The sequence below is a fragment of the Oryza sativa genome, chromosome 6, assembly GCF_034140825.1.
Source record: "Oryza sativa Japonica Group chromosome 6, ASM3414082v1".
Classification (NCBI taxonomy): Eukaryota; Viridiplantae; Streptophyta; class Magnoliopsida; order Poales; family Poaceae; genus Oryza; species Oryza sativa.
Genome location: NC_089040.1, coordinates 5,009,287 through 5,021,865, shown reverse-complemented (window position 1 = coordinate 5,021,865; position 12,579 = coordinate 5,009,287). Strand labels below are relative to the sequence as shown.

General features: G+C 39.1%; 1 protein-coding gene across 1 annotated transcript; it reads left to right on the top strand.

Moving 5' to 3' along the window:
* The first annotated feature begins 1,928 nt into the window (after positions 1-1,928).
* On the top strand, positions 1,929-12,138 carry LOC4340387 (phosphoinositide phosphatase SAC3). The gene is made up of 16 exons (XM_015788232.3): positions 1,929-2,399; positions 4,469-4,673; positions 4,764-4,929; positions 5,204-5,426; positions 5,969-6,045; positions 6,156-6,337; positions 6,409-6,506; positions 6,678-6,811; positions 6,896-7,024; positions 7,288-7,699; positions 8,600-8,721; positions 8,839-8,931; positions 10,247-10,447; positions 10,599-10,715; positions 11,027-11,102; positions 11,553-12,138. Exons 1-16 carry the CDS (start codon positions 2,310-2,312, stop codon positions 11,637-11,639), a joined length of 2,412 nt encoding a protein of 803 aa, XP_015643718.1. The 5' UTR covers positions 1,929-2,309; the 3' UTR covers positions 11,640-12,138.
* The last annotated feature ends 441 nt before the right edge of the window (positions 12,139-12,579 follow it).

The window sequence follows — 12,579 nt, the reverse complement described above, 5'->3', positions numbered from 1 at the left end:
CAGAGTGATACGGGAACAGCTGTTGGGATGCTTAGTAGGCAACTCCACGATGCAGATGATGAACATCTTATCTTAATTTGCCGCCCGCATCAATGCACATGCGACAGGCCCATGCTGCTGTACCGGTCTCTTGTTAGTTAGCAGTGCTAATTAGTTACAGTACTACTGGAGTTAGTTTTCTGACCATTTCTTGGACAGCTACAGCGAAATAATTCAAGCTCGATCAATTGATTGGCAGAATGTTTACTGTAGAGTTAAGGGTTATACACCTTGATTATTACTATCTCCTGTTACTCTTTTTTTTTTCTTGAGTTGTCATGGCCTTTTGCTGTCCGGTGGCGTGGATCATGTGAAGGAGAAGAGAAAAGGCAAGGGATACTGGATTTGACAACACGAACAGTCACGGTTCAGAGTTGCATTTCCGTCTTCCTTTTTTCAAGTAGTATTACTACGTACGTCCTAAAATATAATACTACTTCATACTTATAAAATAAATCATTTAGGATAATATTTAAGTTAAACTTTTAAAATATAAATTATTAATAACTCTCAAGTTGTTGAGTTTGAAAATATAAAAATTATACGTATAGATTTGTCTTGAAAAATACTTTCATAAAAATATATATATCACTTTTCAATAAATATTTTTATAGAAATAAGAAGTCAAAGTTGTATTTTGGAGACGGTGTCGCTGTCCTAAACGACTTCCTTTACGAGTATGGAGGGAGTACTAACTTTTTAATTTTTACAGTCGATTCTACAATATAATAACTTATTGATCAATATTTTCTTATTAATTAATCATAATCCTGCACTATTCAGTTCCCCGTCTATTTTCATTTTTCAATAATCGTAATCTTCTCCGGTTTAATTTTATCTACTCTAGTTTTAACACCTGTATCTAACTCTATAAATCTTTATATTGTGGAACAACGTAATAGTATTCCTTTTGTTTTAGCAGCCGTAGTCTTTACGCGTGTACTTGGCGCCAACAGCTAACGCGCCCCCAAGACGTGGTCGCCGCCTTCGCCGCGCTCCCATTGACGCGCGCCGCGCAGCCACGGCCCCAATCATTGCGCGCTCCCCGCGGCGCCCGCGTCGCGTCCCGGCGCGCGGCGCCGGCGAGCAGCCGAGACACGTAAAACGCCTCTGAAACGAATATTTCTTGCTTGCGTCGCGACGGCGTACGCGTCGCGTCGCGTCGCGTGTGCTGGGTTGCTACGTACGGAGTACTCCGTACTTAGGTAGAGCTGACCACGAAACCTGCACGTTGCCAACCGCGACAAGCATCGATCGAGTACGTCGGTGTCATCCACGGCGGCGGCGGCGGCGGCAAAAACTAGGAGCAGCTACAGCTCAACGAGACGTACGGTCATCGCCGGCGCCGGCGGCGGTCGCCGGAATGGCGGGGTGAGGTGAGCGGCTTTGGTTGGTCGGCTTGGCGAGGGTCACGCGTGGCAGGCAGCAGGAGGATTAGCGGCCAGGTTTCCCGGGCACCCAATCACCACCCTCTACGTTGTGCTCTGCTGCTCCAATGGCTAATTATAATAATAATGCACACTCTCTCTCAATCAAATCGATCAAAAGCTACACCTAACAAATCCTCCTCCTCCCAAAACAAAATTAATTAATTAATATTTGTACGTATTATATTCTGCACCAAATGCACACACTTATGAAAACTTCTCCCAGAAATAATAAATAGAAACAATAACTTCCCCCATCATTCCTGGAAAATAATAAACATCAATCATAAATTGAAAACAACATCAAAACATTTCCCAAAACCGAGTCATCAACCAAATAAAAAAAATTCAACCATATACATCCATAAATGATACTATAAATTCCTAAGAAAAAACATTTTTGAAAATGGAATAAAGAAAATCCTGATATATTTGTTCCCTCACATGCCAGCTCTCCTCTTCCTCCTCCTCCGTCCTCTCCTTCTTCTCTCGCCTCACGGATTTTATAGCTCCCAAAAAAAAAACCAAGAAAATAATCTCCCTCTCACGGCCTCGCGTCCTCCTCCTCCCAATTTTTTTTCTCCCCAAATTCCTCGCTCTCGAGCTCCCCGGATCCCGAAGGCGCGGCGATTTCTTCGATTCGGCCGCGGGAAGGAGGAGAGGTGCTCCGATTTGATTGCGGCGGGGCGCCGCCCGCCGCGGGGTGATTTTGGGCGGCCGGGGAATGCTCTACCTCAAGCAGCCGGGCGCGGATTTAGGGTTCCGGCCGGCGGCGGCGGCGGGGCTGTGATCTGCTGACCAGGTCGGCGGATGCGAGGTTGAGCCGTGGGTAGTCGGCCGGCCATGGCGGTGGAGGCGGAGGCGGAGGTGGAGGTGGAGGTGGAGGCGGGGGGATGCCTCCTGCAGAGCTTCGAGCTCTACGAGGCCGAGTCGGTGAGCGCCTCGCGTCCGAATCGCAATGGCTGTTGTCCCTGTCGCGTGGTGGTGCTCCCCCCAGATTTTTGTTGTGCTGATGCTTGGTGTGCTTTGCTTGATTCGGGGAAGGATGGCGCGAGTTTTGAGGTGTGCATGTTTGCTCGGGAAATGGTTGCGCGTTTGGGCCGTGTGATATAGGGATAGGCGGGCGGTGGAGGCTGCGGATTTGCGGCTGCTTGGATCGTTTCTGTGCCACGCCGGGAGATTTGGAGCCACGATCCTTTGGTTAATTCAATGTTCCTGTTTGTGATTTGGGCGTGCTTGTTTGGTTAATCGTTCACGGAAGGCGATTTCTAGGTGTTCTTAGCTGTCTGTGTTGTCCATTTTGAGCGTGATTTGGGATTTTTTTTTTGTCCCTCGTTAGTTTCTGTGCGGTTATGCTCATTTTTGGTTAGCAAAAGGAGGGAGCATTCCTTGTTTCCTAGTGCTTTTTGGAGTTTAATTTGTTTGGAGCTATGATCCTAAAAGGTAGCGCTTAGCATTTTCTTGCACTTCTCTGTTACAATTTCTAAATGCATTTCTCAATATTTATTGGTTTCCCGAGATGAATTTACGCAGTTTAGAGTCTGAGCATTGTGCTGTCATAGGTAGACCAGAGTTGTGGAAAGTACTCCTGTTATCTTGTGTGCAAAGGTGAAGACCTTGCATCCTTAGATGGCTTTCAATTTGGTGGCAAAAGCTGAGCCTTGCTGTCTTTCAATGGCTTTCACAGTGTTTGTAGATTGGTAGATGGGGGCTGTCTGGGTGTGGGCATTGACAACTTTTGTATGGTTTTAAAGGAGAGTGCTATTTGAATATACTTATGGATGAAATTATGGTTTGGGTGAGATGGAGAGGCAAAATTAAGTTTTATGGGGACTAGAATTGAGTATATTTTCTTTTGCATGGTTGTTGTTAAGTTGATTACAGCAGTACAAAAGATACTCTTTTCAATTCAAGTCATTGAACTGATTTTCTGCCTAGAGTGTTCCATGAATCATTGGTATTTTCTTTGCTACTCAAAACTGCAGCAATGTATTTTCTGTTTATTCCCCCGCTGATACAATGGCAAATTTGCAATTGCATATATACTTGTTCACTACATTTTGATGTACAAATTATTTACTTGGTTCATGGGGCTGTCGAATCAATATCTTTGCTCTTGTTTAGTTTGTTCATTGCTCAATATTCTCATGGCTACTAGTGAAAATGCACACATTCTTCTTCTTTTGGTTTTGTCAATTGGTCTGAATACCTTTTGATTTAGTTCCTGCAACTTTCTGTTTAGAAATGTATGTTAGCATTGATATCCTGTCCTGTCTGAGCTGAATTGTTTGTATATTCCTTTTCTCTTTGCACCTATCATGTTCAAATAAATCTGTAATTTTGAAGCTGGCCCTCTTTGTGCCCCTTGCAAATCTTGACTTTTGAACAGTGCATAAGAAAACTGAAAATTTAAATCTGTTTGATATATAATGATCAACAAACAATCTGTTTAACTTCTATTGGCCCTTGTTCATTCCTTTTATTCTATTACAGTTCCTAATTTTTTCCAGTCAACCATTTTTTTAAGTATGTCTCTTGCATAGCCCAAATTCTTTTAGTTATCTCCAGGTTCTAAGTACACTGGTACAAAGTTTTTATGTTAATATCGGCCAGGCAGTGTCCATAGCTGGTTTTGCAGCAGTAGGATACAAAATGTTAATGTGGTGACCTGCCAATTCTTGGGGTTTTAGGCTAGCCAAGTGTGGATGGTCCATGTATGGGGGGATGTGTGACAGACTTAATCAGGAAGCAGATCAGCAGATCATGACGTGACCATTCTCAGTTGAGAAAGTGTACATTAACATTTATTTGCAATGGGTCTATCTGATTTCCTTTCAGAAGTTTTCAGCTCTTCACTAGTAGATATGACATGACTATCTATTGGTTCATCAGCAATTTGATCTTTGAATAATTAAGAATTTACTGAAAACATTTTATTACAATGTCAGCTACATGCTGGTTTACTAATTTTCCACACTTCAATTGTGAATTCTACTTTGCAGAAATTCTATATTCTCGGAACTAACACTGACAAAACATCATGGAAACTACTCAAGATTGATAGAATCGAACCATCAGAGCTCAACATTGATGAGAGTTCAACTGTGTACTCACATAGTGGATATCTTGATCTGCTAAAGGTTCTTGATGAAGACCACAGGTCAACTGGTGGAGTAAAATTTGTTACAAAATGTTTTGGAATCATCGGTAAGTTATCCATCTTTCTATAACCATTTCATAATGCAAAGCATATGACAAATAAAAAAACAATGCATTCATGATGATTTCTCTGTTCAGGTTTCATTAAGTTCCTCGGACCTTATTACATGCTAATCATCACCGAGCAGAGAAAAATTGGGGCTATATTTGGCCATCCAGTTTACCAAGTTACTAGGACTGCAATGATTGAGCTGTCAAATTCCGAGTCGAGGGCAAAATTTCTAAATTCCAAGGATGAAGACAGGTATCTTGCATCACATTTTATGCCCTCCAATTACCTTATAGCCTTGTTTGGCAGCCTGGTTTCCAAGTACATTCCCGTAGGCTGGCCAGCTGGATTGAGGCCCATCCAAACAAGGCCTACATGTTTTTCTTTTTCCCTTCTGTTTACCTTACAAATTTTATGACCATGGAACATTTAGTTCTTTTTCTATAAAACTTCAAAGCTACATATTTATTTCCCATGTCGAATGACTACACTGTGTATTCATGATAATCTAACCTTTATTGATGTGCAGATACAAGAAGCTCTTGCAGACAATTGATCTTAGAAAGGACTTCTTTTTTAGCCACTCGTATAATATCATGAGAAGTTTCCAGAAGAATTTTAATGATCCAAAGGAAGGATGGGACCTGTATGACACAATGTTTGTATGGAATGAGTTTCTAACACGAGGGGTTCGCAACATTCTAAAAAGTACCATATGGACTGTTGCGTTGGTCTATGGCTTTTTTAAACAGGTACATACCCATAAATTAGTGTTTTTATTGTTCTCATTAAATAGGACTAGTGAAACATGGTAGAGCGCAACAAAATGAAGACCCTTCTTTCCGTAGAGAAATACTAGACTATCAATTGCGCAGATTAGCAAGAGCCTATCCTCGAGGTCTTATTGATGTTGAGATGTCAATTTCCTGCTTAATTATTCATTTGTTTTACTAGTGAGCTACACTCATGATTTTTATTTGCTTGTGTAAACAAGTAACATTCATAGGTTATTAGCGTCTTTCCATCTTTATCAGTAAAATCATGCTGTATGGAAAAAAATGTACATAGGAGAACATCATAATGGGATATGCTTGTAATTATACATGGACTTATCTTGTAGAGCTGAGACATTTCTTCTTATGTGAAACCTTTCTCTAAAGAAAAACTGACAGTGTATCCATTGCCACGTGAACTTCCTTTTTGTCTAAATTATTTATTTCTCTTGGATATTGCAATTTTTTTTATTTCTGACATAATTTTGGAATAATATAACCTAATTACCATTTTTATCAAGGATAAACTCGCAATATCTGGGAAAGACATTATGCTGACGCTTGTTGCTAGACGCTCGAGGCATTATGCTGGCACCAGGTATATATATTTTTCCTAGTAATTTGCTTTGCATGTTTTGGGTTGACGTTACTAAGAAATGCATGTGGATTATGGCATTCTTGTTTTGATTTTGTTATTTTGTTGAACAGGTATTTAAAGAGAGGTGTGAATGACGAGGGTAGTGTAGCAAATGATGTTGAGACTGAGCAAATTATTTTTGAGGACATGCTTGGACCAAAGCAAATAAGCTCTGTTGTGCAGAACAGAGGTTCCATTCCCCTATTCTGGTCTCAGGAGACATCCAAGCTGAATCTTAAGCCTGATATCATATGTAAGCATTGAATCCATTTTTTTTATGTATGCAGTATTATTCAATTATTTTGATTTGTTTATTTTTCTCAGTGCATGAAAAGGACAAGAATTATGAAGCTACCAGACTTCATTTTGAAAATCTTAGGATAAGATATGGAAATCCTATAATCATCCTAAACTTGATTAAGGTAAGCTGAAAATGCATTACTAGCATGCAGTTTTTGTGGGCTTTATTAATATATTACAATAGATGAATAGAATTGGTAACCAAAGTTGTTCTAGAGACCATGTCATGTCTTGAATGGGCGTAGTACTTAATAGTTCATGCTCTTACAATTATTTTTCTTATGCTTTGAAAGAAACGTGAGAGGAGGCCACGTGAATCTATACTCCGCAGTGAATTTGATAAAGCAATAAAGATTATAAATAATGATCTACCAGGGGAAAATCATCTGCGATTTTTACATTGGGATCTTCATAAAAACTCTCAAAGGTATTGCTTCTTTGCATTTCACACTTTTCATGTATGGTTTGATAATGCTTTTAATATGCATTACTGAAGCAAGTTGTATTTCAGAAAAAGTACAAATGCCCTCCAAATGCTTTTGAAAGTGGCTTTTGAAGCTCTGAACTTGACAGAGTTCTTTTACTATCAAGTTCCTCCAGCTCGAAGGGCTGAGAGTTCCTTCAATTTGCATGCTCCATTGTAAGTATCTGTTACCTTTTCTATTTAGTTTGAATTCTGTTACTCCCTCCGTTTCACAATGTAAGTCATTCTAGCATTTCCCACATTCATATTGATGTTAATGAATCTATTATGTCTAGATTCATTAACATCAATATGAATGTGGGAAATGCTAGAATGACTTACATTGTGAAACGGAGGAAGTATTTTTACCTGATGGGCTATTTATACAAAGGCAGCATTTTCTTCTGTGCCTTTCCTTATTTTCACTATGGGCTTTATAGGAAGAATGGTTTTGGTCCTCATGAATGTGATGACAGCAACAATGATGATATCACAGACTGTATCGATAATATTGATGATATGTCCCAAGAAGATACTTGTGGCAGTTCTGATACTTCTGGTAATGGAACTGCAGAAGATATAGCCGAGGGCAATGGATCTATATCAGTAAAGCCTCCAAAATTTCAAAAGGGTGTCCTACGTACGAACTGTATAGACTGTTTGGACCGTACAAATGTTGCTCAGTATGCGTATGGTTTAGCTGCTCTTGGACATCAGTTGCATGCACTTGGTTCTATAGAATCCCCTGAACTTGATTTGGACTCCCCCTTGGCTCACCATTTGATGCATTTTTATGAGCGGATGGGTGACACACTTGCTGTACAGTATGGCGGTTCAGCTGCTCATAACAAGGTGCTTTCACTGAAATCTTTCTATTTGCACTGTAGATCATTCACTCTTTCCATAGGACCATGGATTGAAATAGGAGTGATTCTGCTTCACTAATCATTTTAGGATTATTCTATCTTTAGTTCCTTAGGCATTGTATCTGGTTTACTTGTAGTTTTTTTATGAACCTTTCAAATGGAATGAATAAATCAACCATGGGAGGACATGGCTTGGAAAACACATTTATTCCAAAAAAATAAATTCAAACCATGGGCCCATGAAATCTTAAACATCATAATGAAATGCCATACTCTTCTCATATGATTAATCATCATAAGCTTATGATGATTAATCTTAATCATGATATCCATGGACCCAAAAATAATGTGTTGTTTTTATGCGGCAATGTGTAGCTGCCACACTATCTTCGATTCCTATGATGACACTAAATTTTTGTACAATTCGGCAATTTGCCAACGAGTTCGTCCGCGTATGCATGGAGGTGTTGTGCCACCCTTTATATTATCTTTCCATTACATACATGAGAAAACAGACAATAGTATGTACCTATTAGATAGACAACAAAACGAAATGCCATACCAGCCACTGATTGGTAAAGTGATCGAAATCTCAATACATAAGGTTGTAACTCTGGTCCAGCTACACATTGCCACGTTAAAACTCCAAATTAGTAATTGCTTGAAGTTTAGGCCTATCTAGAGTGCGAAGAGTAAATATGATATTATTTTGACTGTTGAGATCTCCATTCAGTTAATATTGTAAACTGATTGGAACAGGAGTACATGACTATAGTCTATAAATAACACCTTAATTTTCTCACATAATATCTTTATTATATTTTTCTTGTTGAGCTATTCAATTATAATGTATTTCATGAACTAATTGTGTTATTTTATGGTATAGATATTCTCTGCAAAGAGAGGACACTTAAAGTTCGCTATCCAGTCGCAAGAGTTCTTCAGGACACTGCAAAGATACTACAGTAATGCATATATGGATGCTTACAAACAAGCAGCAATAAACTTGTACGTTTTAATCAAGCTGTTCACTGTACATATCTTTATGCCCTCTAAAGTTTAAATAGGGAATTATTATGTACTAAGTTTTTATTACTTGGTGCTTTTACCTTCTTAAATTTCTAGATTTTTAGGATACTTCCAGCCATGTGAAGGTGAACCTGCACTTTGGGAGTTAGAACCTGTTGCTGGGGAGGGTGTCCTTGGTGAGAATGCAAGGTAAAATTACTACACTTGAACATGTGTGGTTAATTATGACCATGTAACCCGAAGCTTTTTCTTATCATTTGAACTACATGAGCAGTGTGACAGCCTTGCTTTGGTTCCAATGTGAGCTATGCATTCCATCTTTTTAGCCACTCGTTAGTGTCTAGATGTATCGTAATTATCAGACCCAGCCATCCCGCCTAGCAGGTGAACTGGAAAAGTCAGGACCAAGAAGCTATATTTGGCTCGGTGCCTGGGCACAGTTTGAAAACCAATGACACAAGTGGGCTCACAGAAAAGTTTGACTTGGCTATTTCATGTGATTAGCTGGGTTTTATCCGTGATGCTAATAAACCCTTGAAATGTAAAGACAAAGCCATAAGGCATCTTTGGCAGGCTTGATGTAAAAAAATCACCGTCATCTTGCCATTCCCTCTGCTGCTCCAAAATGCCTCCCATCACATCTGCTTTTGTCTATAGGACATTGATCCTCCATCCTGGCAGTCTGGCACAAGCTATGTGGTAGAAGCTGCTTGGCAGCTGACCATCGTGGGCTGCAAACTTAAACAATACAGTGTTGTGGATTGGCTGGCTTGTGAGCTTGTCTTCAATATTTATCATTGTTTTCTGCATGCCTTGAATCATCATCTAGTACAAGCTGCTAGCTTTTCTTAAGATTTATCAGCTAGAGATCTTAAGGTGATGCAATTGTACTACAGTGCTATATTCTTGCATAGATCTTCAAGCCCGTGATGTCATTGACTTATCTTCTTTGATATTATGGATAATTTTGCCTTGACGAATTTAAAGTATTTTCTGATAAGTACATTGAAATCTAATACAAAATCTTCTAACCGTGACCCAATGCTCTCTGACCGGTCAGTGACCTGGGCCCTTGTCTGGATTAATGGCCAGGCCAGGTCTGAATACTGATAGCCACTCTCTTACGACATACTGTTGATGCTACTGGCATTAGGAACCAGGAAGGCAGAAAAAAGGGTCCAGTAGTTTACATGAGACCCCAAAGAAGTTCCACATCAATAGGTTATGGGCTCCAACCCTACACTATCTGGGGGGATTTTGGTTTCCCTTCCTCAATCGCCAAATGTAACGTGAAATATTCTTGCTAAGTTTCCATAACGAATTTAAATTTGGAATGCTGTACATGTTATTCTGATTTCTTGGTGTTCCGCAGTAAAGAATGAAGGACAAGATAAAGGGCCATCTCCATTTCGTGGCTTTTTGTTTCTTTGTTTACTTTATTTGTGCATGTGTTTTGCAAAATAACAAAATTTTATGAATTATCTGACAAATATATTTGTCTCAGTAAATTGATGAAAAGGGCAAGGTCAGATGGCAGCATTCTTCGGAAAAGCAACGCATCCATGTCCAGCAATGGTCGAAATGGAGTGTTAAAGTCATCATTTATTGATTCTAAAAGTGAGCTTCAATCTCCAAACAGTTCTTCTGATGCAATAAACGAAATTTCATCAGCACCTGATAATACAGTTACAGTGTCAAAATCAAGGTTGGTTTCTGTTCTTCAAAATCAGACTCAATCTTGTCCTTATTCTGCTAATAGATAGCAACTCACACTAAATTATTTAGGTGTGGTGTTCCTCAGAACAATATTTGGCACTAGCATATTGATCTCTGTTCTCTCTTGAAAAATACTTTAGGTATACTCCCACGGAACCTCATGTTAAGCATGTAAGCTGTGAGCTTGATTACTGCAATGGTTCTGGTGATTCAAATTTCCTGGACATTGACTGGCTTTCATCTTCAGACAACGAAAGGTGATTCAACCATATACCTTGCTTTCCGTTATCCTAACAACCACTACTTTTTTTTTGTTTAAAAAAGACAAACTTGGCACGTGGCTTTGTGAAAATGATTGTTTAAATATAAATCTATAGATCCCTTGTTTATACTGGACTTCTATGTTCATACACAAACTTGACACTGCAATCTTTGCCATGTATTCTTCGATCCCTCAATCTAGTGATAATGTGATATATCCACGACACTGCTCATTGATACTGCACATTCAAGATGAATGCTTCTTTCCTTTCTCACTACATTTATGTTGTACATTGTGTCTGAACAGGCCAACAACCATAAGTACTCCTGATGTGAATGCTTCAGCCGATAGTGTTTCTGCTGGTGTATCCTCTAGGAGAACGGTTAGTGCATTCAACAACTCAACTGTTCATTTCCTGTTTATGTGCATTGCAATTACGGTTCAGAAACCTCAACCTTTTTTATATGGCGTAATCCCTTGACGCAAGCCAAGGAACTGACAGGTTCCTGGTTCTTTTTTGGCCTAGCACTTTTAATTTTTCTTTTAGGTGTTCCTTTCCTTAAATTCTTGCTCCCTTAAGGCCTTAACCACAAATTAACATTCCACACACACACACGCGCACACACACACACACAAAAAACTCATCATCATGATGACTTCCTTGTTCTGGGGTATCAGTGTGGTTCTCTTTCACCTGAAAGGAGTTCCTGCTAGAATTGAGTTAGGAAGAGGTTCAGTTTCGGAGAATTTTTATCACATAGAATGGAAATAGATCTGAAGAAGTATAATTCAAGCAGCAAGCTTAATTAGTTATTTCATTTGAAACTTCCAGGAAGATCATGCTGCAGAGATTCAGGCTCAGGGGTTATCGGAGCATTTTGTTCAGTGGATTGATCAAGGGGAGACCTTTTGGTTCTAATATTGCTAGATGATTTCATCACTCATAGCCAAGCTAGACGACGGCAGTCGTTATGATACCACTGCAAGGAGGCGTAAGATGTGAGACAATATCGCCCTTACCATATTCTCCTTGTGACTCATGACTCTCCAAGGGGTCTGACCATCCTCCAGAGTCCTCCAGGGAAGTGTACCATTCTGTTTATTTGTTGAGCTTGATCACCGGTTATACCTCTAGGGGCGAGTAGATAGGCATTGTTCTTATTTTCTTAAAGGAAGGAAAGAAAGAAGGTAGGTAGTATATTATTCTTTTGATGTTGTACCATTGTTCAGCCATTCTCATTGTTGTAAATATATATATGATGACCCAAGTGTTTTCCCTTTTTTCTTGAGTTGAGGTGGACATGAAAGCACCATTTTTCCCTCAACTTGTTTCTTTTCTTTCTTTTGCTGGGATCTTATGAGATCTTATGTACATGTATTTCATTGCAACAGAAGATATGCTATTGTGTATTTTTGTACTCTTCTCGTACCAACGCGCCTCCCAAAAGGCACGACTTTATCATATTATTATATATATGGAGCATTATGAAAATCATTTGTGATTCCGTCAAACCTGTCATGCAACCTTTCGATTTTTTTTTATTTTTACATTTTTTTATTAAAAAATTACAGAAATTCGAAAATTTACAAATCTGCCTCATGCATTCCTAGAGGGCGTATTTGAAAAACAGCCATCCAGAGGACGTTAATGGACCTAAATGTAATCTTTTCAATATAACTTGTGAACTTTATGAATTTGTAATTTAAAAATATACTCCCCCCGTTTCTAAATATTTAACACCGTTGACTTTTTAGCACATGTTTAATCGTTCGTTTTATTCATAAACTTTTATAAAATATGTAAAACTATTTGTATACATATAAGTATATTTAACAATGAATCAAATGATGGGAAAAGA